At 43.9% G+C, this 27,949-nt stretch overlaps 2 protein-coding genes across 4 annotated transcripts in view; both read left to right on the plus strand.

The window, feature by feature from the left end:
• Positions 1 to 27,949, plus strand: part of LOC126559185 (signal peptidase complex catalytic subunit SEC11A) — a 368,048-nt gene that overhangs the window by 123,944 nt on the left and 216,155 nt on the right. The window contains exon 1 of one of the 3 annotated variants that reach the window (XM_050215306.1): positions 3,929 to 3,933. The exons of the other annotated variants lie outside the window; for them this stretch is intronic. The gene's annotated coding sequence lies outside the window, so the exon portion shown is untranslated. Of the gene's footprint in view, positions 1 to 3,928; positions 3,934 to 27,949 lie in introns of those variants that run through there. 3 annotated transcript variants of the gene reach the window in all.
• The window catches only part of LOC126559779 (headcase protein), an 86,846-nt gene continuing 76,225 nt past the window's right edge, over positions 17,329 to 27,949 (plus strand). Inside the window, exon 1 of the mRNA XM_050215952.1 lies at positions 17,329 to 18,662. Coding sequence (XP_050071909.1) covers positions 17,413 to 18,662 — 1,250 coding nt within the window. The 5' untranslated portion in view covers positions 17,329 to 17,412. The remainder of the gene's footprint in view (positions 18,663 to 27,949) is intronic.

Consider the following 27,949-nt stretch of genomic DNA (forward strand, 5'->3'; position numbering starts at 1 on the left):
CGGAGTAGCTTACCGAAGCGGGATTATGATGCTTTCCGTATCGATTTCGGGTGCTTTAGTTTGCGGAAGGCACTGAAGTTCGTTCAGCATCCAGCGTCGGCGATTTAGAGATGATTGATAGTACAAGGTCGATCGAAACTGTACCGAAATGGTGTCTGTTTGATCAGCGGAATGGCCGCTTAGGAAGCAACTATCACAAGTATCATGGCGATTGGCAAGATAAGTTTGATTTTTCTTGATTAATTTGAACGTTGTTCTGTTATTTCTGCTAATTTATTTGTTCTATCAACAATCGATTATCACGATTTTAATGCTGTCTTAACTATCCATCCAAGATACACCAAAAATACAGCGTTATTATTTCGTTTACAGCTACTTCTTCTTCTTGACCTTCTCAGGATTGAGTACGTCGTGTCGACATGGCCAGGTCTCCAATCAGTTTCCAAGAAACTCGATCTGCATCCGATCTCCGGAAGGTTAGACTCCACTTGATCCAGCCAATGAGCTCGCTGTGCTCCTCAAAGCCTCATGCCGAACGGGTCGTTGACAAGTACCTTCTTGGTGGGGCATGAGTCCGGTATCCTCATCACGTGCCCCAGCCAACGTATCCTTCTGGCTTTAACTAGCTTCGAGATAACCGCCAAACAGTTCAGCTAGCTCCAAAGATAGTTCTTAGCTCCCACCGTTCGAAAATGGCGAGTACATTGACGTCCGTTAGCGAAGTCCAAGACTCGTACCCGTAGAGGACTACCGGACGTATCAAGGTACGGTAAATCGTGCATTTCGTATGTTGTTGGAGTCTTCTGGATCGCAGGAGTTTGTGGAGTCCGTAGTAGGCACGATTACCCTGAACAAAGCACTTCCTGATCAAATTCAACCTCTCCCAGGTTTATGACACCTTCTTAGTTTTAGAGAGAGAAATGTACTTTAAAATCGAGATTCAAGAGACAGATCATTCAACAGTATTTTGGGACTCCTCTACTATAGCAGAAAATCTCTTTATTGCCTGGTGAAATTTGATTCTAGGTGCCAGAGAATTGCCAGAAAAGAACATTGTAGAATCTGGAAAAGAAGGATATCCTTACACATCACCAAGTCCATGGCAAAGTCTTCCATGTAACGATCACTTAGAATGCACTTAGACCAAGTTGATGGCGCTTGTGTAACATTATCTTAATCTACCTTAGAAGTCTGCCAAGAGATCTTCTTTTTGGCAAAACAACCTCAGAGGTAAGTATGTATCAATAAGTTTAGTAAGTAAACTAATGACTTACCAAACTTGTTGACACCTAGTAGTTGGATAGTAAGTCCTCACTACGGTGGATCGATATGGATGATCAAGAAGGTTCTTGGGATGTTCAAAGAGATTCTCTATCTCATACGGAGTAGCAGATCTTTATGGCTCCGAAAGAATTGAGAAGAAGGAATACTCATTTTTAAGAAGCTTCGGCCAAGATAAGAGGGACTATATTTCTTAAATCACTTATGTCTATAAGAAAAGAATGACCTTCAGAACATGCATAAGCACAAATTCGATAGTAAACATGGTTTCCCGATCGTTATTGTTTATTTGGCAATTAATCGATGACGGTACCTCTAATACAAAATGTTAATTTATTGTTTACTCAAGAATGTGAATTTATTACTGTGAATACTGTGAGTACTGTGAAGAATGTGAATAAACTTTAAGATAAAGCAAAATGCAAAAATCATACAGACAAACATCTTGGCCACAATCTGTGCCACTTTGAATTGTATTCGATTGCTTTCATTTTTAATCACTCTCAGTCAATGGTCCCCTTCTAACGTCACCACAATCCATTCATCCTTGTCCCAAAAGGGGCCCTACGCGTCCTAGAAAACTACACCGAAAAACCACAACGAACACCACGGTGACCTGCTAAACGCTAAACCGAACCTTACTGGAACAATGGAAGAGCGAGGCTTTACTTTTTCTGTCCCCACTGCAACGAGCTACACCACGTGTCAAAACCGCGGATCGGTGCAATAGCGGCGCAGCACTATTGAACTAATTTCAAATTTATGTTAATCAAACAGTGTGTGTGTGTGTGTGCAAAATGTGGTCACGGTTTTTAGGGGGTTGGCTTCTAACTCCGGCACCTACCGCGTAAATATAAGAACGAACCGCGCAACGGAGTAGTAGGTCGGTCTGGACAAAGAACGGCTCCAAGAACTCCATATAGTCGTCAAGTAGCAGAAGCCGGTAGAATTAATTTTTTATGAACCACCCACAAAACCGGAGAAGAAAACGGCGGCGGCTATGGAGCTTTGGGTTTCAATTATCATGGGACTCTTGCGCCGCAGGTACCATCCGGGTGAACACAATAGACGCACAACAATAGACGGACGAACTTTCAATCACCCCACCGCGACGGTAAAGCAGTCAGTACTCCGCGGTTTAATTTTCCTTACCCTTGGTCCTTGATTTCGTCATGTAAATCGCTGTTCGCTCATCGCTACCTGAGCACACCGTCAGCCTCAACATCAGCATCATCCGAAGTTTTGTTCTATTTCTTCGCTAGCTCTTTGTGGCGCCACTTTTTGGGTTTTTTTTTTCTTTATTTCCCTTGCAATCCTCCTTTTGCCGTAGGTTCGGGTGATTAAAAATACGCACCACCCGCAGAACGTACCGAGCATGAAGCCACATAGTAAAGCATCTCTTCATCATCGTCAATCGCTGCTACGCCAAAGTCTCACGGAAGTGCCGAGAGTCGCTTTTCGATTATTTCGAACGCTAGCGCTCGATCGTACTGTGGCTTTTATTGCCTGCCAAGGTCGTAAAACAATACCCCAAACTTTGGGGGGCTGGTTTTCCGCGCGGGAGCTAGTCTAAGAGGCGAAGAAGGTGATTTTAGGATGCCATTTCGGATAAATTTTCGCAACGCGTTTTAGCTCCCAAAAATCTAACCAATTCTGATGGTTGCATGGTTCGTCCAATTTCGAAGGTCAACTTGCCCCCACGGGGGGTACGGACCGTGTTTGTCTAGCCCGGTGTTGAGCACCGAAATCGCTGTTTCCTGAGGGGCTGTTGTTCGTTGTGTTCGATGAATGATTTTCTACCCATTTTCAAACAGAGATTTCAGTGTTACTGGAAGTGAGCGCTACGCAGTAAGGTTCAATATAGAGAAGAAAAAGGAAAGAAAACATACGGAAAAGAGAAGGAAATCATCCGATACACCAATACATATAATGTTAAAATCTATTCGATGCCACAGCTTTGGTACAGTTCCGTACAAAGGACAACCAGCATCGGATTCAAGTGGAAAACTCACCACCATAACATCAGAGCCAACCCTTCGTAAACCGTCTCGGCCGGTGACGGCGTCGTATCCTTCGGTTCACTTTCACTTGTTCAGAATTTCCCCTCCCGATGGAAAATTTCGAGCAGTTGTTTTTCATAGCGCCCGTAAGGAATTCGAGCAGTTTGAAGCGAATGAAACAAAACCATTCCTTCGAGCTCAGTTCTAGCTAAAAGACAGAGCGAGAGAGCAAACGTTACTTCACACACACGCATGTATAGGGGTAGGAAAATAGAATTTTCCCACTCAAGAGGGTGGGATACACAGCGCTTGTATTTATGTGTGCGTGTGTGTTATGGCAACAAACAAATCGCACCGCTCAAACGAGAGCGAGAGTGAAAATGTAGATTTTGTTTCCTTCTTTCCTTCTTCTTTTTTGTGTCGGTATGACACCCGTACGTGCGTGTACGCATCGGCCACGGAACGCGCAAGGCAACGCAGCTCCCAAAATACGCACCCTTGCTCGCTCTGCCGGGTTGCCGTTTCCTGTTTGGCGTCTCTTCCATCTCGCCTGCTCGTTCGCCGACAAAGAGGCCTCCGCAATTGTGGTGACCGACAGGACACACGGGAAAAAGTGGGTTGGACGGCCGGATGTGCGCTGAACAGGAACGGAGTGCGTGTGTGCGTACTGATGGACCTCCCCTTTCGGCTGCCTATCCCAAAAACCCATCGTCCCCATCTCTTTCTTGGGCCTCAATGTAAAGAAGAAAAAAAAAACCTAGCAAATTCTACGCACGTACTTTCTGTTCCCGCTTTTCATCCCGGTTTTAGGAATCCCGGGGAAGGAATAACTGTACTCATGTGGGTACGACGAGCATTACGCAACGCTACGTAAAACGCGCCTTGGAGAAAAGAAAACAAAAGTACGGTTGGCAGGCAGGAAGCGAACACTAGGGGTAGCGAGCAACTGGAAGATGTGTTGCCAAGTGAACCGAGCAAAATACGCCTCCTTTCCTGGCTTGGCACAGCGTCCTCGTACCGTAACAGCCCTTGCCCTAGCCCAATAGACCACACGGGTTGGGCTCGAAGTGGTTTGCTTCCTTTTTCCACGGCGCTCGGAACGGTACTTGGTATTCGCGCAAGGCAGGCGGAATGGGCGAAAGGGCAGCGGGATTTAAAGATGGCTGCTAAATTGGCAAATTGTTGGTGAGGGTCTACGATAGATACGAGGGTTAAATGTAATCAACGATACAAGGTGTGTGTGTGTGTATCGTATTTGGAAGATGGCCGAAAGATGGGCGCCAAAGGATGGGTTGCTTTTTTATGTTTGTGCAATGGCCGGCTTTCGATTGAGAGCGACCAGGGAGGGTACGGGACGGAGGACAGTGTTGAACATCACAGTTGAACATTATATAAGAATAATATGGAAATATTTCCATTACAGTCACTAGGCACTAAGGAACATTTTCTGGATTGGGGGTAAGTTTTTGTGAACAAGGAATTCGAGCATGGTCAAATTTATGATTATGACCTTGAGCTGGTAGTGCTGGAACCCTACCGACAATAGTCGGAATAATAGTTGCGTGTTTTGTTGTTTTCGACGGTTGTGGATAATTAGCTTCGGCTCGAATTATGCCAAGGTTTAATTATTCCTCTTCTCCATTTATTTCAACCACTGTAAAGGCTTTGGCAAGTGCTTATAACGTTTGATTGTTTTTGTTCGGAAAAAAAGTTGTAAAAACTTAAAGCAGTGTTGTAAATACGGCAGAACCGGGCATCAAATCCCATTTGGAGTCGTTCTCCCGTAGTGAGCCTTGCCTATCCAACTACGAGGTATCAAAAAGTCTAGTAAGCCATTAGTTTACAGGCACGACTTCGGAGGACGTTTTGCCAAAAAAAAAACAAGGTTTAGCCTTTTAAGTTATAGTAAACATAAAACATGAATAAGAGGCTTCCCGGAGATGTAGGCGACAACGGCGTCGGTCTTCAAACGGCAGGACCGGCGTTCAAATCCCACCCGGATCGTCCCGTCCGTCTACGGGTTGTCAGCAAGTCTGTTCAGTCATTCGATGGCCGGCATGACCTTAGAGGTCGTTAAGCCAAGAAGAAGAAGAAAAAGAAAGCAAGAGTAGCTTTTTTTATCTTATCATATCTTTTATCAAATAAACCTTTTTCATCAAAATCATTAGTTGGTCTCTGATGTCCCAAATTTTACTCAGAATTAAATTTGCTAGCAACATTGAAACAAGCAGACCATTCAATCATAGTACCTAATTCTAATCTACAAGGACCCTAAAGGTGACCCAGTGGTGGAGCTGACAGCGGCACTGGTCTTCACACGGCAGGACCGGGTTTCAAATCTCATCCGGACCGTCTTCCCGTAGTGAGGAGTGGCTATTTAAATGCGAACAGTAAGCTACTCGATGGCCGGCATGACCTTAGAGGTTGTTAAACCAAGAAGAAGAAGAAGAAGAAATGCATGAGAGAGTGCCAAAGATGATCAATAAAGTGATTTGAAAATATATTTCCTTCAACAAAGATCGGCTTAACCTACTCCTATATTTTTTTAAATGATTTTTAAAACCATTAAATTGGATGAGGAAAATATTTACGTCTGGTGTTCGAAATAGGTATACAGATAGAATAACGAGTGGTAGAAAAATGCCTAAAAAGTGTGTAAAATTATTTTATAAAATGTTCAAAACAAGAGTCTTATTTTGAGGTATCTTATCTACCTTTTGCTTTATTCTCAAAACACAGGTGCTCATATAGTTATATTAAGAACTTTAGAACAATACCTCATTCTTCTTCTTCTTCTTTTTCTTCTTCTTTTTCTTCTTCTTATGTTTCTACTTCCTCATATTCGTTCTCTTTAATACTTTAATTTCGAGAGATTTTGAAGAATTTTTGACAAGAATTGACACCAGGCTTATAGATCGTCTGTCGTATCTGATTAGGATCGTTTCTTCGAACGTAGGACTAACGTTCCAGCTGCTAGTAAAGGAAGCTAATAACGAGAAAGGCCAAGATGTTTTAAGCCCCTTCGAAGAAGTTCTTCGATTTGTAGGGTGACCAATTCGGATGCAATACCCGATTTTGCCATGTGAAAGGCCTGTGCCTCTTCCTTTAAGTCACATAATTCTGCATCTTGATCCATAAACATTCCCGTATTAGAACCTACGTTCTTAAAAACAGTTACAAGCTACAAAACGTAACAGTTTTAAGCTTATATTATCAGTACGTTCACAAACAATTCCCATGTTTCCATGCCAACATCAATCCACGTAATAGGTGTCGTAAGTGGCTGCAATAATGGCTGCCAAATCCTGCTTCACTGATGCATATCTAAACTCGCGCTATAGTTTCTCCCTCGGCCACCCCACCCGGGGGAAAACGGTGCTGATTGTGCCCGCTGTTGTACTGTTTGTTCCACAAAGCCACAATTTTCATCAGCCCGCCTCCCCCCGCATTTCGCTGAGCGATGGTAGCGAAAATCCGGAAGATGTATCACCGAAACCGAATGCCCGCATGTCTGGGCCAAAATTTTGTCACACCCAAGTGAAGAGCTCATGTTTGCACTCCACTGTGCCACTTGGCGCCCCCACCAAACATCCCATCACCCGGCATCATCGTCATCATCCGTTCGTCGGTCAAGCAGTCGGCCAGTCGCATTTTGCCAAAAACTCGAGTATAGCTCATATGGTAGTACCGCATGAAGGCACTTACTATCGGTGCTGGTGGTGTTGTACCGGGGAGTGTGTGTGCTTGAAAATTCAAATTTGTTTGCACTTGTCGTGTGTCTCGCGAGCCCCAACACCAGCCGCGCTTTCGGGGGACTGGGGAGGGTGGTGTGTGTGTGTGTATGTGTTTGCCTGAAACATGAACACGCACACACAACACTACCTACCCTTCCACCGATCGGACCGAGATCGGACAGAAATGACGCATCGGAATTAGGGACCTCCAGGGTGCAGATATAAATACCAACATGGACACCTCCGACTGTGCTGGCTGGTCCCCGGAGATGGTTTCAGAAACGGTTATGTAATTTGCTATTATTGATTAATGTCCTCCCTGTTCTCGGTACATATTGGTGTTGGTGCTCATGTACGCCGTGCCGAGTATGTGCTGGTGGGTCTATTTCCGGCACGCCATTTGTTGGATAAATAAATGAATTTCCACTTCCTTTTCGCTTGACATGCGACGCTGACTACCCAAGCACTGCGAATCCTTTTATGCTTTCTGCTCCTGTCCCAGAGCAGCAGAATGAGTGACAGAGAGCAAATAAATGGAAGCCCCTGTACTTCGCGTCCTTCTCCTCGGAGACAGTTTGCGGGGGGTAACTTTTCCTTTCGATGTGCCCGATGTGCCTTGTCGGATATGCAACCTCCCCCCAACCCCCCCCCCCCCCCTCCCTATAGTCCTGGTTTTACGCTCGGAATGCTTTCCTGGCCTGGATACAGGAAGCGTCCGGGCTACGCCCCAACGACGCCATCAAAAACCCGACCATACTAATACACTCAACCGCGCAGGAAGCACTGAGATTGAAATAGCGCGCGTGGCACCGCGCGGGTGAAAATGAGAGGGGAAAAAGAGGGACCGAAGAGAGCAGGCAACATAACTCACACACAGGCAAACACACCCGATTCCCGATTTCTGGTGCTTCGCTTCTAGGGACAGGCAAAGGAAGCATAAATGGATTATGGGGCTAAACGAGCGTCTGCTCGTGTGGTTGGAACAGGATAGGAGAGGGATTTAGTGAAACAGACACAATCTCGGCTCTATCCCCGACCATTGGGTCCTCTAGCTCCCCTACTCCCCCCCCCCATGAGATTCGGGTCCTAGTGGATGCACAACTGCGTCACAAGGGTTTTTTTTCCCTCTTCCTGATCGCTGTTCATACATGTCTCTCTAGTGGCAAGGACACCGCGCAATAGAAGCTCATGGGTGGCACGGCCGAACGTTGGCAGGTCCTGGCGGGCGGCCAGATCGAAACTGGTGAACCGATTTCCTAAAATGTAGGGCTGCCTTCGGGGGACGTGTGCCAGTGTGCGAGTCCGCTCAATCTGTCGCTGCCCATTACAACCCATTCCACCAGAACCAGGCACACACTGTGTCCTGGTGGACTGCTTTTCCGTTCGATCATGATGGTGGTGGAGGTTAGGTGTTTTTTTTTTTTCCAACAAAACTTCCGCAGGGAACTAGTTTTCCCTTTCCACCGGATTCGGTTTTTTGTATGGAGACAGGTTTCAACCGGATGCGTACAGCAGCAGGGATATGTGGACACGTGGTCACACGTGGACAACAGAGAAATCGATTTTATGTGAAGCCGTTCGCATTCTCCGACAAACGGTAATGGTGATTTTGTGAAACCTAACCGTTTTGTTAAGTACAGAGTTTTGTTGTTGTTATGTGAGGCAAAATCCTTCATAAATTTTTTGCTGCTTCCAGCATTTTTCAAACCAAAACCAAAAGCTTTTAGACTTCTTTTTTGAATGTGAACAATGGGATGGCTGCAGGGGTAAGTTGAATCGCAAATGTCCACTTAGCACAATCGTGTTGCAGAGCATGAGACATCAAGACGTGGTGCTGATTGCATAAATTTAAAACGTTGTTCAATTTGAATGATTTTAGCCTAGAGATTTTCAAATTGCTGAGTTCCAAAGTTGTAGGTGTCCACCTACAACTTTGGAACTTCTACGTTCTAGCGTTCAGAAGAGAGTTTAAAAATAGTAAATAGTTGTTCATTTTTATTCGCTGAAGAACGGATTGGCAGTTCTATTGAAATAAACAAATAGTTGTTTACAAAGAAAAATTCATTTAAACGTAAGCTCAAGAATATTCTTAATTCTACAGCAGTCATAAGCCATGTGGCCGGGAAAATCAGTCCGGCCGTGAAAGTGAACGCATCCCCCCTTGCGTCACTAATCCACACACATCCGGGACCCGGCTGTGGCTCTTTTTTTCTGCCCAACTTGCTCCGATGAAAGCGAAAACGCAACTAACGAAACACCGCCGAACGCAAGGCTACTGCGACCACCGACGCTCGATCGATGCCGGGCCGGACGGCAAAGTCGACATTCGCACGCACAAAAACACACGCTCGCACTGCCGCTCTTTCTGCATGGGAGAGCGAGAAGAGAGAGTCAATGCACATTGTTATCTCGCTTACTCTCTCGTATGCCGGCTGCCGGCTGCTCTACAGCAAAAGCCGAAGCAGCATGCAGGGTAGAATTTTTCCGTCTATGTTCACCACACACACACACACTATCAAACCTATGTTTGCCGGTAAGGGATGCTCGAGTATGGGGTGAGTGAGAAAATTTACTTCACCGGTGGGGCATTGGAAGTGGGATGGGAAATTGGTGAGATTTGTTCGAGCCAGTTGCATCGATGGTGAGTTTTTCACCGAATTTTCACCAGGCCTTATCTAATAAAATCTGGTTTCTAAGGTTTAGCTTACAATTTAATGGTTAAAAATTAAAATAACCATGTACAGGAATAATCAAATTGCTTGCATCGTTTTTTCCCTTTTTTAAACGAATACTTAAGTATATTTAACCAATTTTACCAATTTTGATAAACTTGAGTTCCAATAAAAAAATGTCCCAATCCATGACATGACTAGCGAATAATATTTGTGATTCATCACTGTCTTATGTTTGTCTTATGCGCGAGAGGTATGCTCCCAACACACTCAGTACTATTTGGTGCATTTTTCACTGCAAAGTGTCCAACGCAAAAGCTTCTCACTTTCATTGCTCATCTAGCTAGACCGGTGAGCTAAACTAACACCGACTCACCATCTGGCCATGAACGTGAAAATGAATCCACTCGTCAATAGAACCACCCAACGTGCGGTCGTGATTTCGCTTTCCATTGGCCTTCTCCACGTTCATGCGTGTGACGCACGACGGGTGGCGATTGCACACGAAACGCGTGCCACGAGCCGGCACCGGTACTCGTGTACTAGCACGATTCAACGGCTCGCACCGGCAAGCAAACAGGAAGAAGAAAAAAAAGAAGAAGCACACCATCGTCTAGCCGAAGTCTAGCCGACCAAGTGATAGTGAAAACTAGAAGGCACAAACCACATCCATCATTACGTTCCGCCACTCGGATGCAATTCCGCGGATGCACGCTTGCAGCACATGGTCGGGAAGCTTTCGGGAAGCTTTGTCGCGTTTGCGCAACCCGAAGCGGGCTTCGGGCTTCCGGCCTGGCCAGGCGACCGTTGCCGTTTGCCACAGAAGTCAATGTGCATCTTGCCAGGGCCGTTGCATTGTCATGCACACTTGCAGCCGTAGTGGCAGCAGGTATATAAGCACAATCAAGCATCGCCGTGTTTGTTTCAACGGAACCGGTAGATGCAGGGGCACCTTATATGTATCAGGGCGACGCTTCACCCAAGGGTAAACGTTTCCTGATCGGCGCCCGCTATGTGGACGATGACGGGTTTGGAAAGCGCTTTTTCCCGAACCGAATGCAATGCTCCCACCGAACAGCCAGTACGAGCGAACGAAGCAGACCGGTGGCTGGTGCAATGTATTAGTCCCGGGAATATTTCAGAATCCTAGAGTGGATGAGATTCTTTTTTTCTTCGCGCGACCGGAAATGACGTTCGGGTGCAACGGTGCAGGTTGCCGGCCGTGTCTAGCCGTGCCGTGCTTGTAATGGAAAGTGAAATTGTATTACATTGTAGTGTGTTGGTGATAGTGCGTTTTTACAAACCCTTCGATACGCACACGAAGCCACATTACACATACTCATGCTCAAACATGAAGTCGCCTTTGACGTACGACGCATTACTGCTGCACTGGAGCTCCATCCACGTACGAACTGCCGGTTTTTGCCAAGCGGACGGGGAGAAAATACGGGTCTGTGTGGGTCTCTGAATGTAAGCGTGCAACATAATTCAAGCTCATGGTCACGGGCACACAGCACAGTGACTGGAGCGTACCCAAGCGATGGGAAAACTGCATCGACAGAATTAAACTGCATCCAAACACCACCATACCCGGGTACAGGTGATTGCAGACGAGAGCATGAAATCGATACGAAACTATAAAACGGACTGCGGGCTTTTCCCCATTCGCAATTAGTTTTTGTTACCGTTTCTGCATTCTGCGGACTGCATTTTACTATGCAACCGAACTAGTAAAAACACACATTTGTTTTATATTACAACGAGAAAATTTTCCACTTCCACCGTTGCCATTTTTCCCTTCGGGACGAGATGCAGCTCCCCGGGCTTTAAATTATGCAACGATGCCGCTCCTGAGAGACCATTTGGATGGTGCTGCAGTTAGTGTTTGTGTTGGTGACTGGGTTTGTTGTGATTGAAGTGTGCGTTTTATTTTTTATACGCCCCGCCCGGTGCGATGTGTACGACCATGTTCTGCCCAGCAGAGGTACCGTGACATTGACTGAATTTTCCACAAAACCACAGGTGACGATCATCATAATTATATGGCGCAGTGGGTCGAATGGGGTTGGGTCGGATTGATGTAAATGGCAGCTTGGATCGGGACGCTGGTCGGGAAGCGCTGGCTATATTGGTGGACATACTGTAAGCTGCAAAGCACTGTGGAATGGGGCGAAAAATAGGATGACTCACGGTGATTTTATCTGTAATTACGAACATTTTTAAAATCGATCGTGGGAATTTGTTATTAAAATTCATTTCTATTTTGTAAGGGTTTATGAGCATTCCTTGTAGCAATACGGCCTGGCCGTCCCTTATGAATAAAAAAATGTGCATTCCTTGCCATACAATTGAATGTAAATAACTTCTTGGAAATTAAAAATATTTTATGAAAAATAACGAGCTCTATTGATGATAATTATATGTAAAATCCTACAACATATCTATTCAAACAATCGTGTAGAAAATAGATCGTCTTAAACTGTTGTAGTAGACTTGAAGATGTTGAACATTTGTCTTCCAAAATAGAATAACCAATAACCATTGGAATGTTTCAACTGGATAATGAACTATGGCAAGCTTCTTGCGGAACTTTGCAATCAGCTTTGAACGCTGCTCGTGCATGTCGAATTGCATTTGACAGCCAGTACATATACGAAAATATTTATTTATTTATTTATTTATTTATTTATTTATTTATTTATTTATTTGTTTATTTATTTATTTATTTTTTTATTTATTTATTTATTTATTTATTTATTTATTTATTTATTTATTTATTTATTTATTTATTTATTTATTTATTTATTTATTTATTTATTTATTTATTTATTTATTTATTTATTTATTTATTTATTTATTTATTTATTTATTTATTTATTTATTTATTTATTTATTTATTTATTTATTTATTTATTTATTTATTTATTTATTTATTTATTTATTTATTTATTTATTTATTTATTTATTTATTTATTTATTTATTTATTTATTTATTTATTTATTTATTTATTTATTTATTTATTTATTTATTTATTTATTTATTTATTTATTTATTTATTTATTTATTTACTTATTTATTTATTTATTTATTTATTTATTTATTTATTTATTTATTTATTTATTTATTTATTTATTTATTTATTTATTTAAGATTATTACGGTCCAGTGCCGTATTGTCAACACCGTTGTGTTGAGTAGATTTTCACATATTGATAAGGCATTTCCTTCTTATTCTTTGCCTTATCCCGGGCATACTCGGTTAAAAATATGTATATGTTTATACAATAATAGGATAAAATTCGCATACATATAATTTGTCCATATAACATAACAAGACTTTCTTAGCTTAGCGAACTTCTTCTAGACTTGCTGATACCACGTTGTTGGAAAGTCAATTCTCCCTACTGGGAACGGCCCAGATGGGATTTGAATCTTGGTAATGTCATGTGATAAACGGCGCTTCTGTCAGCTCAACACCGGACCGCTGGTGGACTATGTATTTAAAAAAATATCAAATATATCCAATTGAAAACTCCTCTGATTCTTTAAAAAATTCTATTATTTGAATCAAAAGCCTGTAACATACATTTAAATAACAGTACTTCATTGTACAAAACGGGCTCCTCTGTAAAACCCCCATTTCGAATGTTTTGGGGATATGTTTGATGTAGTTTTTCGATTTTAATTAGATTTGTCGGCTGTGTCGAGTCAGGCTCTCCTCCTATTGGTTCCAACTAAAGCCCACCGGGATGTTGCTCCCGCTCTGTTACCAAAACAATACCAATGCAAAATGCAAATTCAACAAATGTGCTGACACTCTGCATTATGCCATTTATACGAGCTTTTTTCCTTCAATTGTTACGGCTTCGTGGCTCTATAAATGGATACCAAACCCAAAATTGGTGGCTATTGCGGTTCACTCCATTTTGTGCAATCATCATGTGCATTCGGCCATTTTTACTTCTGTCCTAGAGTTTCCGAGCACCGATGAAGTGAAGGTGAAAATATAATTAAAGTCATTGGGAAAAACTGTCACAGAACAAATACTGTTCCCCGGGAAAAAAGCACACCAGTCCTTACGAGCTATTAATTTTCTTTGCCAAGAGAAAATTCGAGACCCTTTTTTTAAAAGTTGCACCATTTTCACAATCGTTTGTTAGTTTTAGTTATGGGGGAAGAATGGGGATGAAAATTAAATTTTCTTCAACAACAATTTAAAATGACTCACAGTAGAAAGCACCGCCCCGAAATGTTGGCCTTCGCCGGTTTTCGGGTGGTATCGGGTGGAAAATTTGTACACCGCTACCGGTCGGGATCTTCAGGAACAGGTCGCCGGGTACAACAATGGACTCGTCCTTACCAACACAAACATCACACCCATCTCTCGCTCCCCCTACCCAATGTTATCCGCCACACCACGCCGGAGGAACAAAGAAAAGCGATGGACGCGTACCTACCCCGTCCTCACCCACGAAAAAAAATCAACCCCTTGCTAGCAACAAGGACAACGTTCGCTTGGTAGTGGGATGTGTGTTCTCTCCGGTTGTCCCGTTTCTTTCGCCGTTGTGGGAAAACTTTGCCGTGAGTGAAAGCGAAAACCATCGTACAGACAGCCCGGGTGGGGAAGAGTTTTCCTTGCTGCCACCTGTGGGCAAGGGCGCCAGAGCGGGAAGGACACATTGTCTCAACAGGAGGCGTTTGTGTGTGTGTGTGTGTGCGTGTGTGGGGAAGTTGGGTGTTGGGTGGGCTTGGTGAAAGGTGTCATCCCGCGCTGTTGCTTTCGTTTTCATCCAATCGAAGGACACGTAAAAACGTTGAATTGCAGTTTAATGGCACAACAGCACTGGTGCTTTGGGATGTAGATTTTACAAGCAGCAACTTCAGCATTGGTGAGTGGTAAGCTTTTCGGGTAGCAGTCATCGTGAAGAATTTTGTCATAGATGTGTTGAGTGCATTAAATAATAATTTTATAACTGCAGTGTAAATTAAAGTGTTATAGTAAAGTAATTGTTTACATATTTTCGCAAAAAATTTTCGAAGTACAAGGTTTGACACATGATTTTAAGAATTCTGCATCGCAAAAATTTTCATTTTATTTTTTAAAGGAATGAAATTACCGTGCGTGAATGAAATACTGAAAGCTATAATCTTGTCGGACAGCGAAAGTTTTTTTTTTTTTTGTTTTGAGAATTTATGTATTTTTTTAGTTAATTTGATGGAAAGAGCATTTAAAATAATTTTGGTTTGATATGCTAATAGATTTGGTTGGATATGCAGTACAGAATATCAAGAAAATTATCAATAATTATACCAACAAAAATGATTCACCATCGATGCAACTGTTCTCACCAATTTTCCGGCAGCGCATTTTCCCATCCAAACTTCCAATGCTCTGTGAGCAAGCACGGCACGGTGAATAGCGGTGAAGTACAATTTCTCACTCACCCCATACTCGAGCATCCCTTACCGGCAAACATAGGTTTGATAGTGTGTGTGTGTGTGGTGAACATAGACGGAAAAATTCTACCCTGCATGCTGCTTCGGCTTTTGCTACGGAGCTGCCGGCAGCCGGCATACGAGAGAGTAAGCGAGATAACAATGTGCATTGACTCTCTCTTCTCGCTCTCCCATGCAGAAAGAGCGGCAGTGCGAGCGTGTGTTTGTGTGCGTGCGAATGTCGACTTTGCCGTCCGGCCCGGCATCGATCGAGCGTCGGTGGTCGCAGTAGCCTTGCGTTCGGCGGTGTTTCGTTAGTTGCGTTTTCGCTTTCATCGGAGCAAGTTGGGCAGAAAGAAGCGCCGGAGCCGAGTCACAGACGTGTGTGCGAGACGAATAGAAGCGTGAGTTAGTGAGGCAGCACGTGAGGAAATCGAATCTAACGAGGCAGCGAGCGTTCACTTTCGTCGCGCGGCTAGTTTCGTTTTTTTCCCGTCAACATTCGCTCTCCAAGTGTGCGTGCGTGCGTGCGTGTGTTGTAGACTGATGTTGTGAAAAGTGAGTCCACAGAGCACTTGGAAAACGCGCTGCGGTCCAAACGAAAAGTCGAAAGGGAGTTCCTTTGTTTTTTTTTTTTAAAGAAATCCGTTGTGTGTGCGTGTGTACTCAGACTAATTCTTTTTAATGGAGTTGAAACAAACGGTTGCGAAGAAGCAGACGACGACAGCGAGTATCTTCCACGGTGAAGACTGCCTCATTATCGAACAGGGGTGTGCGAAAGCAATCAGCGGACGCGGGCGCCAACTGTGCGGTAAACAACCTCCGGTGACGTTGCGACCGTGTCGTTGCCAGCAGCGGTCAGCACCGTGAGTCGCTCCCTACTCAAGGCGCGAGCTCATTTGCCAAAAAACTACCTCGTTTTGCTAGCAAAAATAAAACAAAAAAGGAAAAAAGTCGTTCATGCACAGCTGTGAAAAAGACCAGCCAAACATACCTCAGTAGGCGAAAAGCAAGGAAGAACGCGGGCAGTGCGCGAGAAGAAGGGTGGCCTGCTTAGATGATTTTTCCTAACCTTGCGCCCGTGCCAGTTTTTCCTCGGTTTACTACAGTGCGGCCTCCGTTCAACGACACTATTTCCCGCGCGATTGAACTTTCCGTGTCAGCGTTCGTGTGAGTGAAAGCAAAGCATCGATGTTACAGCATTTTTCCTCCCATTTTCCCGGTGTTTCTGTGACAGTGTTGGGTGTGAAATCTGCTCTTCTCGAGAGCAACCGAATTCTTGTCGCTGGAGAAAAGAGTGCGTGACACGATATTACACCAAACTCACGAGTTACCTACTGAATGTTGAGAAGAGCATAGCGCTGGATGACACATAGAATTGTGTCTCGAGGGCGCACACCGCAAACGAATGAACACACACTTTTCGAGCGAAAAATAAAATAAGTCCACATCCCCGACTCACGAAACTCGCTGCGAAATTTTTCGGTTGTTCCGTAAAATTCAGCTCGAACTAGAGTAAAAGAATAAAAAGATTCCAGAGAAGGAAACGCGCTTAGCAACACCCAGAGTAGGCGACGACGGTGTTTTATGTTGACGCGTGGTTCCGACGAACAAAAGAGTGCGTGTGTGTCCGCTTGTCCGGGTGGTACGGTTTGGTTCCGCGAATCAGTTCGAAATAGTGCACAAACAAGAATATTCTCGTCTCTGCTAAAATTGTATGCACCGCGATTTGTTTGTGCTTTACTTTTCGTGTGCGTATGTGTGTTACGTTGTGTTTTTGTTGTGTGTCGTGCGAATGAAGAGAAAGACAGAGCGAAGAGGTTGTGCGTGTCGTTTTTGGTAGAAAATAGAAACGTTCTAAACCCGGCTTCCAAGAAGAGGACGAAACCGCAAAGAACAGTACAATAAAAGGCACGGTCGTAGACATTGGCAGACAAGACGAGAAGGCCCTTTATACAGGCTTTCAAATATTCTCGTAAAGTGAAGTTTTTTTTTTTGCTACGACAGTTATAGACAATCAAGTTTTTTGAATTTGAGTGAGAAGAAGGTCCAGACGATTCCAGCGAAAAGTGTGTGTTGCGAGGACATGCAAGAATTTTCGCTTACAAAGTAGACATTGTGCGTGTGCGTGTGTGTTGATACACAGTTTTGCGGAAAAGAGTAACGCACTACTAAAACTCACCACCCCTCAGTTCGTGCCCGCTGCAAAACGCCCGCGAGCGTTTTCGGAAGAAACCAAAAATTGATAATCACTTGCTATTTGGCGGCGGTGGGTCGTTGCTGGCCGCGATGGCACCATTACGTGCAGGAAGAACCGCCATCGGCGAGGGCCCTATCCAGCATCCCTCCTTAAACCCATCGACCACCACGTCTCTCGGCGGTGCTGTTTACGATCCATTTTCCTGGGGCGTAAGTGGTGACTCCGACCACGGGTTCGAGTCGTCCCAGTCGGGAGATGGGTCCGGTTCGGAGGGTGCCGGAATGGTGCGCTGCTGCATGCCGCTCGGTGAGTGCGTTAAACCGAAGGGCGGAAGTAATCTGTTCTCGGAGCTGGGTGCGATGATCAATCTGGAAGATCTGCGGGAATGCGTGCGGGTGCAGTGCAGCAACGAGTCCTGCACTGCCGGTCAGTACATGCACCGGGAGTGTTTCGATCGGTGGGAAGATGAGGTGCTGGGCTATCTGAAGTCGACGGGCCGTGCCCGGTCCTGGTCGGATAAACAGCGGCAGCAGTATCTCTGGACGAAGAAGGGTTACGATCTGGTGCACAAGATGTGTGGCTGCAAGTGTGGACGTGGTAATCTGAAGAAGGACCTTGACTGGAATGCTCCTACCACGGCTACAATGTTTGGACGTGCCCTTGTTGGAAGCGGTGGTGGCGGCGGCGGTGGTGGTGTTATTGGAGATGGTCCCATCGAAACTGGTGGCATGCTCGGACCGATCGGTGGTCGTGAGGATGAGAACGCCAAAAAGCAGAAGAAAAAGAAAAACCGGCACAATCAGAAGCTGGCTATTTCGACCAGTGCCAGCAGCAGTGCTAACAGTAGCGCTACCAGTAGCCCCAACAGCCAGCAGTTGCAGCAGCAACAGCAGACACATCTGCTGCTGCAGCAGCATCATCAACTGCAGCAGCAACATCAAACTGCTGAAGAGTTGCTGTCTATACTGAGCAAGATCAGGGTTTCGACGCCGAATGCTGCTGCTGCTACGCCAATGCGGCGTAATGCCAACCAACCACCCGGTCTTGGTGGGCTTATTATCAATGGGATTCATTCCCATCTTCAACAGCAGCAGCAACAGCATCTTCACCATGGTACGACCATTCCGGCTGGTATGGTGGTGTCCTCTGCTTCGGCTCGTATGCGTGCCAACAGCCTGTCATCGATCAGCAATGGGTCCTGCACACCGCCAGCTTCGTCGATCGGTGGTTCCGAGCAGTCCATCTCACCGATTCACAACCAGGCTCCGAGCCCGGCTAGCATTGCCAAGCTGCCACTGACGCCGAAATCGAAAGTCGAACTGTATTCCGAGCGTGTTCGGTAAGTGAAATAATTGTTTTAAGTAATCTTTTTTTAAGTTTAATAGTTTTGAGAATTTTGATTTTTAAAATATTTTGCTCGGTTCTCGGTTTATAAATCTGAAAACCCTGTCTTTTCTAACTTTTCTAACCTTGGATAACAGCTGATAGATTATGATACGCTTTTCCCTTGCTGCTCGACAATGTTCTCTCGCTCTCTTGTGCTTTTTTGTTGCAAGGAACTCACCGAGCCGCCGGGTGTGTGTGTGTCTGTGTTCATTTCCATGTAATACGATGGTAAAATTTTCCCCATTTTTTATCACCGTCGTCCTCCGTCGACGTTCTGTGCAGGCTCTATTTTCTCTGCCCAAAGAACAGCCAACAAGAGAGAATGTTGTAATGTGCTGCTCTCAACGATTTCACACGGCCTGGCGCCCTCACTGGATGGTACGCCTGGTGCAAAGCTTTTCGTGAGCAAAACAATGATCCCTCAGCTGCTTGCTGCCAAAAGACGGAAAAGGGAAGTTGTCTTAGAGCCGGAGAAAAAGGCAGGTCAAGGAGAAAAGTGTCGTTTTTCGTCGCCCATTCGGTAGCAGGGCGGTGGGGGTGAAGATAAAAGAAGGTGCGCCGACATCTGACGGTGGTTTTTTTCGTGGGAGGACAACACGGAAAACGAGGCCTTTTTTCCTTCAAGGAGCTAGATATCGGCCCTTAGGCTTTCTTTGTGTGTTGTTATGAAAATCGACTTTCCACAAGTGGGTTGACCTTGGTGCGATGGTGCTACTGTGTTTGGTCATGTTTTCGTGCCCACGAGTTTATTGTTCCGGTTTTCCTATGTTTCACCACCAAGAGAGAATACACACTCACCCATTAAGGAACGTTTTCCTCGGTAGTAGACGGTCCCTGTTGCACAGTTTCGGCAACCGATAAGAAAAGGGCAAAGTAAGTCTGGGCGATTTTTTTTAATCGGTTTTGTTTTGTGTGGCTTGCCTACGAAAGGCACTGGAGAAGATAAAATTTTATCGGTCGTTCAGCGTCACCACCAATTCACCACCGTGGATGCTCGCTTTTCTTCTGTGGCAAAGGAAATTTAGCGAAACAAAGAACGGAAAATCAGCAGACATTCTATATTTTCCTTTTCATAGAAATGTGTACCGATGTCATTTTCTGTATTATTCAATCACAAATTGAGGGAGCTGCGTTTTCTTTCTTATTGCTAAGGATAGGCTTCAGATAGTGGTCGATATCGGTCCGGTATTTTGTTTTTCCTAGAAGTGCGTCAGTTATGCTTTGACTCATTTCTTTTAAGAAGTGGTAAGCTAGTTTTTACCCAAGCCAGTTTTTTCTTTCAATTAGTTTGTATGGAGAGCATGCATCATTTTAGCCTAGACGCGTCAAAATAAAACTGCCTTAGATTAACTTATCATTTTTTTAGTTTATAGAAATGAGTAAAAGACTTGTAGCGACACTGGTAGAATTGTTTTATCATACAAACATTGTAGTTGAAAACTACGTAGCCAGCAAAAATGACAGGACCGAATAGTTCTAGTGTTTTTGATTTATTTCAAATTTGTGCGAATATCGCTAAAGCGACCCAAAAACTATAAATGCAATCAACGACAAAAAAGCACAAAAATATGGAAAGAAAAATCTAGATCACAGCCGTACGGAAAGGTGGAAAGCTCGGCTGGATTATATTTTAGGATTTCATCTTCGACCTACAATGTAACTCGTGCAATCTTGCCCTCGAATGATTCTTTGGCCGGATCGATAGATTCGTTGATTGGACGGGAAAACATTTGTGGAGCAAAACAAACGCCTAAACTTTTCCCTTCTTGTGAAGCTGCTGAGGAAACGTCCCTCGACGTTACATTTGTTTGTTTTGTTGCTTTTTTATCCGGGCTTTTTTCAACCCTCTTTAGGAGCGCTGTTTGTTGTTTGTAGAAAAGCTAGAAATTTGATTGTTTCTTGAAAGAAAAAAAAAATTTAGAGACTCGATTTAGTTTTCTATAAATCTTCGAAATTTGATAAGAAAATGTTAGTTTGTTCAATTAGTAATAGAGTATTGTGTAACTGCTTCCTGATTTAAGTCTAACATCTCACCGTTCGGGTGTATCTTGCCCATTTTGTTGATATTTGTTTCCTCCTGAATTCCTGCATCCACCCCTTAGGATAAATGATCTTCTATCACAAGAAGAAGAAACTCTGACCAGTCGGGTTATGGTAATGACCTAGAAATTATAAACCGGTTCCTTACCGAAGGGGGGAACCAAGCATACCTGTTTTGCACAACAACTTAACCGACAGAGCGCCATATCAGCTGCGTTTTATAGATCACTTTTTGATGATGAGCTCGATGAGAGGGGGGAGAAGGATGTAAAGTGATGTTGTAAATTGTAACACCGGAATTTACATGCCTCCTGTGGACGAATTTTTTAAACCGTTTCGCCTTCCCCCGGATGCGTAACCTCATAAAACGCTCGCAAAGCGGCAGATGATGATTCCATGAAAATTCGTGACCATCATCAGGAAACCGCTTAATTGCAAGCGTGTGCCCACTGGTCGTATGGGTTTGGCACTTGGTACAGGTGTTTGCCAGTTGCTGCAAAATGATTAATTTGAGATGCAGCTGTCAAGTTTTTGGCGATTTTTACATTACCCGGTGATCAATTGTAAAGCTCTCCATGCCATGTTCGCTGTACAGTTGGGCATGGAATACGCGGTATGATGTACTAGAGTACACACAGTTTTTTTTTATTAACAGTTACTGGCGGAAATACAGTTTGACACACAATTATGAACGCGCCACCACCACCAACACCATACGTCGGAGGCGAGAAACTCTGCTCCAAGTTTTAAATAATAGGCCAGCATAGTGTTACGATATTTCTACATTTATTTTGTTGTTTTGCTTCGTTAACCGACACCACGTTGGGAAGTTGGTGCTGTGCTGCCGGTGCTGTTGTGTTACAACCTTCAACCATATGATGTGTTAACCTTGAATTTTAAGTTTGTCAAAAGAATCGTTGCGCCTGACGAACGTTTTTTTTTTTTTGGTTGCTGCTTTGCTGTCACTCTCACATTCGATTGACGGTGTTTGGTCGCACATTAAAACAATATGTTACGGCAGAGAGTACCGAAGGGTCGCTCGTGCCCAAACTTATTTGCGTGTCTCTGTCTGTTTTATTTTGTAAATGTAACTCAATACATCAACCTCTGCGATGCGTTTCATTGTTTTAAGTTTGTTTTTTTGTTTGATGCGTGCAATATTACCCTCCCCTAACTGCTTTTGAAGTGTAAGAAGTTGTGCGAGCACAAATCCTCTTTAGCTTTTACGGGGGCGAATGGATGGTATATGGGTATGGACCGGCTAGTGCCAATGTTGATTTGCAGGGTTCGGTTCGAAAAAAAGGTGGCAAAAGCAACAAAATGAAACAGAAAAACAGTGTATGATAATGAGCATTTGGTGCGGTGTCGGTTTTGGTAAAATGTATAATCAGAAGACTCCGTGGGAACGGCGTAGCAAATGCATTAAGCAGGCCGTGGCAGGTGATGGGGTCTCCCATAGAGGTGTTCGCCTGTTTCTTGCCCGTTTTAAGGGTAGTGGGTTTTTGGTGTTTGGTGGCTATTGATAACCTTGAAGATTTGGAGCAGCATTTCCGCGAGCCGAAGGTTCAAGTCTTTCTTCGTTCCTGGTCTACTGATACTCTTGGCAAATACAAGTTTATTAAATTGTGTTATGATTATTATGCTTCAAGGTAGCAATTAAATAAGACATTGATTTGAAGCTCATTTGTGTATCTTTAGCGGGCAAATAATCTACAGAACACGGAGAAGCCCACCACTGTAAAGTTTACGCATACGCCGGCAGTTGATTATAAATTAAAATAATGAACCCCAAATGCATATTCAAAATGATTTGATGAAACTCAAGGACAAAGGAGACGTTTGCAGTAAAGTGTACCGAACACCCGTTAAGCTTTGTTTCTATTCTGCACAGAACCGAATTTGAAGGAAGTGTGTGGTACAGATATTTTACATACCTACTGACCTCGAAAACTGTTGAGGAACACTATTTTGCATATGGCCAAAAATTAAACCACCGAACTGAGCGCCATCAAACATCCGAAACTGCCTGTGAAGTCACAAACTCCATCGTTTTGGGCACATTTAAACGCTTGAATTAACGCGAACCAACCAAAAGCTCACTCCGCGCCCCGCGACTGCTTAAGTTTGTGGTCGAGTGTGTGAGCGCGTTTCGTTAAGCGGGTTGACCTCTGTGCGGGTCCGTCCCCTCAATTTGATTTGAGTGGGGAAAATCCTTCTAACGGCAATAGGAAACCCGGTGCAAATTGACACAGCAGTGACTAACGCCTGGTACGCGCAAGGAAGGTTTTCTATCTTAAGTAATCAAATTTATCACCTGTCAAGGAAACGAACGCGCAAGGTGGGAGTCACTTACGTAAGTGTGTTCATCCTCTCCTTCCGTTCCGTCCGTCCTTCCACGCGCTTTGCTACCTGTCTAGAGTTTCGGTGAGCAATTAGTAAAAAATTGTGTCCGCTCCAATGAGATACATGTGAGCCGAGCAGGGCTTATTTGTGACCCTCATGTTTTATCGCGGCCGGGGCGCGCATTGCCTGCCCGTATGGGATGGTTACACATTCGAATGATTCACATGGATGCGCTCGGATGTCGTATGGTTGAGGAAGTTGACTGTAATTAAGATGTTGAACGATCCTTGTTAAGTTATAGGTTTTTTTGGTTTTAGGAAATGTGCATTGTAAATAAAAGATAAAGAGCGATAACAATTAAGAAAATTTCGATTTTTGTTTGAAATTTGTTTTATTTATTTCATATTTTATTTTGAATACGAAGCCATGAATTTTGGCGCAATACGACATATCTGGCTGTATCTCTCAAGCTATCTAGGCGGCACAGTGACTGAGGCGACAGTCACGCTGAACTTCACATGACAGTACTGGGGTTCAAATCCCATCCGGACCGTTTCTAACTACGTGATATCAATAGGTTCTAATTAACCCATTCGATAGCCACCGTGACCTAGATGGAGGGTTGTTAAATCACGAATAAGAAGAAGGCTTAACTGTCCTCAAAAAAATTTCTTCAAAAATTTAGTTCCGTAATAAGAAGATCACTTCTTCGCCTGAAGATCTTTTCTTCGTTACGGTTGACCTCGTTTCCATTCTATTCATACGCACACACACAATAGCGCAGGAAGAAGAGGCAACCCTTGAGTGTGTGTTAACAACACAGGATTTATAGCGTTCAAAAATCGTTCATCGCACCGCGGGTGGCTATCTGTGGCCGCACTTCGGATTGGTTCATCGCCTTTCGGAACATTTTTCGAAGGATTCTATTTAATCCTGTTGCGTAAAAGAGTTCCGCACAAGAGAGGGGTTTTTGCTTCCAAGAGTACATCCAGTTTTGAAGGGAAGGTCCCAACGGGTAAGCTAGCGGGGAAGGATATGCACACGGGTATGATCTACAGGTATAGATATCAGAAGAAGAAACAATGAGTGGCGAGCAGAGCAAGAAAATAAAAAATTGGTACGGATTTTGTTCGCGATACTAATAAATCATTGGACGATTGGTGGCGAGGCTGCTGTTCCGTAGATTTATGAAAAGAAAACCAACGAGATCTGCCCTTGAAGGGCTATTCTCTTACGTAGCATTTTGGGCGGGCAATCTCTTCCCTAAAGTGTTTGTTTACGGTTGAATGGTTTTCAATTGAGGCTCCGTGCATGATTCCAGAACTCTGGATAGACTTGGTGGACTGTGAAGACTCTTCTCATTTTGATGTATCCGTCCTATTCACATTTATGCACTTTTTTTTTTGGGTTTTCTGTTTTAAGGAACCCCAGAGGAAAGCCAACATGGTGGACGAACATTTAATTCCGCTTTTAGCGCTGTCTTTGCTGTTTTTTTAGTGTTAACTTTTCCTCCCATCCCCTCTATCGTGTTCCTCTGTTATGATGCCTTTTCTTATAACATTTCCCTTCTTCACTTTTTCTGCTGGTGACTGTTGTAGTAATGATAAAATGTTGTCCTTTTGTGCTGGCTCCCGCGGTCGCCGATCGAACGCGGTAATTCTTTTTTCATTACCGTCACCAAAACACCCACTTTCAACGATTGCATAATGATGATGAGAGCGCGCCCGCTTGGTAAATGATGATTTATGCAAAAAGGCTGGTAACAGCCCCCAGCAGGTACTCGCTTGCCGGGAGAATTTGGTAGGGATGGGATGGTCCAATTGGGTTGACAATTGAATTTAGCGATTTGGTATCGTCAGCGGACGACGACTAACCTTCTATTACCTTCTGAGAGGTTTGACTGTCACAGTTGCATGGATATTATAATTTTGCTGTAGGTTTTTTATCCCACTTTTGTGTTGTGTCCTGTTGCTTACTTGGCGTGCCTGCGTGTAACGTGTGGAACTGTTTTTTTTTATCTCCTGCCGGGAAAAAATTAATCTCATTTGCATATTGATTGAATTCGCTTCGGTGGACCACCGCTCGTTTGTCTCAGCAATTTAAGTATCGATTGTCGAATTCATTGAAAATTTGTTCCTATTTCCCCTAAAACACAACATTGGGTGATTGCTCGATGGACGAAGAATGCGAAAATTCTTAAGCTCAGTGAGGGTGTGTGATTCTGTCTGAATTGTTGAATTGTTATTGAAAGTTTTTTTTAATACTTTAACATGAATCCAAGCTACGAAAATGTCTTTTATTGCCCTTTTTTGTACTATAATTCTTCATCCTAGAAAAAACCAGGTGGCCATAGAAAGTTTTTATAGCACATAACTATAAACTAATTCCATTACAACGCGACCCTTTATACATAGCGATCGAGTTTTCGTTACATGCATTTTTTGCTGTCACTAAAAAGTTTCCTTCTTCACACCCACGGTTCAAGTCGCGAAGAATATGCTAGACGCAAAGAATAGTCAGCCGTTTTGCATCCCAACTTCATGCACTCGCTGCACTGTGGAACCAATGGAAACACGAAGCTCTGTGAGGGGTTGATTGTTTGAAATGCGTATGCAAATGTGTCATCATCCTCATCTGAGCACAATATTGGTACGAACTTTGGCAGATGGAGCCATGGAGCAAGTTTTTCGGGTCCATTTCTGTCCATGATTACACTAGCAGCAGCGTCATGGTAATCAGCAAGATGTTGGATGAATTTAGAGGAAAACTTAACTGCTGTAATCAGCTAGTAGCAAGTAGCCAGCTTTGTATCATATGGGATTATGTCAATATACTGCAGCAAGGTTTTGTGTTAGCTGTTGGTGTGCAAGGGTGGCGCGCTGCAGAGTTCAAGAATGCTTTAAAATGCAGCATATTCTTCCTTGCAAGAATACGTTGAAGTTGCTTCTGCAACCAATATGTTGGGTATCCTTTACTGAAACCGGTTTATTCATTGTAACGGGTGCGTAAAGGTTAGTTGTTTTGGGGATACTCGTTTGCGCTTCGTTTGTTTGCGGTTGGTGGGTTTGTAAAAGTTGGTCCAATTCTTATCGAATCGAATGTAGAAGAAACTCGGCTATTCGAGGTTAGCTGGGTTGTTATTTATAGAGAAGTACCCTCTTGCAGTGACTGTACCACGGCATACCCAGCAGGATGAATCATAGGTCTGTAGAGTACTTGACGATTTGGCCATTTAAACATTGCATACACCTTTCGCAGATTGAGCGTGCCTGCCACCGTGAGACGAAAGCCACGGTTATTTACAACCTGTTTCCCGTCACAGCAATGCGCCGCGCACACACGCGGTACCAGTAGTTTTACGATGTCCAGATAATGACCCAATTTTCGAACCATATTCCACGCTATCATGATTTGTACGTTTCCTTTCCTTCTGCATGTGGTGCCTTTAGTTTTGGGCGAAGGACGGTGCTATCAGCGTAAAAAAAAATATTTACCCTCGGTGGCTCGTTGGCATTTAAAAGCTCCAAGCTGAGTCCCGTGCGTTTTTGGGAGGGTGTCCTCGTAGAGTTCGGTGGCCTTTTCGGTTGTAAAGCTTATAAGACGGGAGGCGTAGGCACAAGGCTTTGTATTATATGCCCTCGGGCGGCGGCAATCCAAAAAAAAAGGATGGGAATTGTTAATTAGAGCGTGATAAACTTTCGTCTAAGCGTAAGCGTGTAATAAGGGGTTGAAAAAGTTGAAAACGCGCGTCCTTTGTTCTTGGGATCTGCCATTTAGTGATCCCCCCCCTCTGTTCCTTTTTTTCCGCTAGCTTAATGCATTTTACTGTTAGTGTGTTAGCGAACGGAAATGGAACTGTTTTATTTTTCAATTCACTTCACATCCCGAGCGCACCAAGGTATGATACCGCTTCCCATGCACTGTTCGTGCAATAAAAATTGCAACCGTAAAAATGGCCGAAAAGCATGCTCTCGGTGAAACGGTGGCCAAAAATACAATTTGCATAATTTACGATCGTTTACGCTTGTGTTTCTACAGGCCGGCTTCCTACAAAACGCCGGACGAAATGGAAAGCGGGAGAACACACACACACGTTCGCTTCCCGGGGTTCGCCTTTTATGTCCGGTGGTCTCGGGTAGGTCCTCATACCCAGTTTTGTGTGTCCCAGCCCGTTGGGTGGTACACACGGCGGTCCTGGTTTTATCGCACTTGTCTCTCCATCGTTGATCCAATTTAAATTAAATATAACACCCAATTACTTTCGCGTCGCCGTTTTCGGCTCAATTGCCTACAAAGGCGACGGTGGCGGTCTATCGCGCCCCAACCAACCCCCACTGGAACGTTGATATCGTCGGCATCATCGTGTGCCGTGTCTTGGAAGGAAGGAGTCGAAATCGCGATCGTGCGAGGATCGGATGGATTTATGAACGCCTTCCGGTGTGGTGGAAGCTAACCAACTGGGTGGCGCTCGTGCTAGCGGTTCATTGTGTTCCGGTGTCTGTTTGTTGTGCAGGGGTCCGGAAACGGACTGAGAAAAGTTGACGCAATTTTTTGTATGGTCGTTTGTTGTGTTGTATGTTAAAATCCGTTATGATTTGGTATCTGATAGGAGGTAGTAATGGGGTTTTGAAAAATAAATTTGAATAATATTGTTGATGGGGTTCTGACATCATAACTTAAGACTCAAAATTGTTACTTGAATTGCTCATTATAAGTCCTAATCATGCTCATCATTCTCTAAAGTTTGACAGAAGCTCCAAAAATCGAGAATTTGGTATTATGGTTGTGTCATATTGGCTATTCGTTAGACAGCTGAGATAACTTGAAACTTAACAAAATGTTGATGTCTCTAACTTA

This window comes from Anopheles maculipalpis, chromosome 2RL, assembly GCF_943734695.1.
Source record: "Anopheles maculipalpis chromosome 2RL, idAnoMacuDA_375_x, whole genome shotgun sequence".
In the NCBI taxonomy this organism is placed as follows: Eukaryota; Metazoa; Arthropoda; class Insecta; order Diptera; family Culicidae; genus Anopheles; species Anopheles maculipalpis.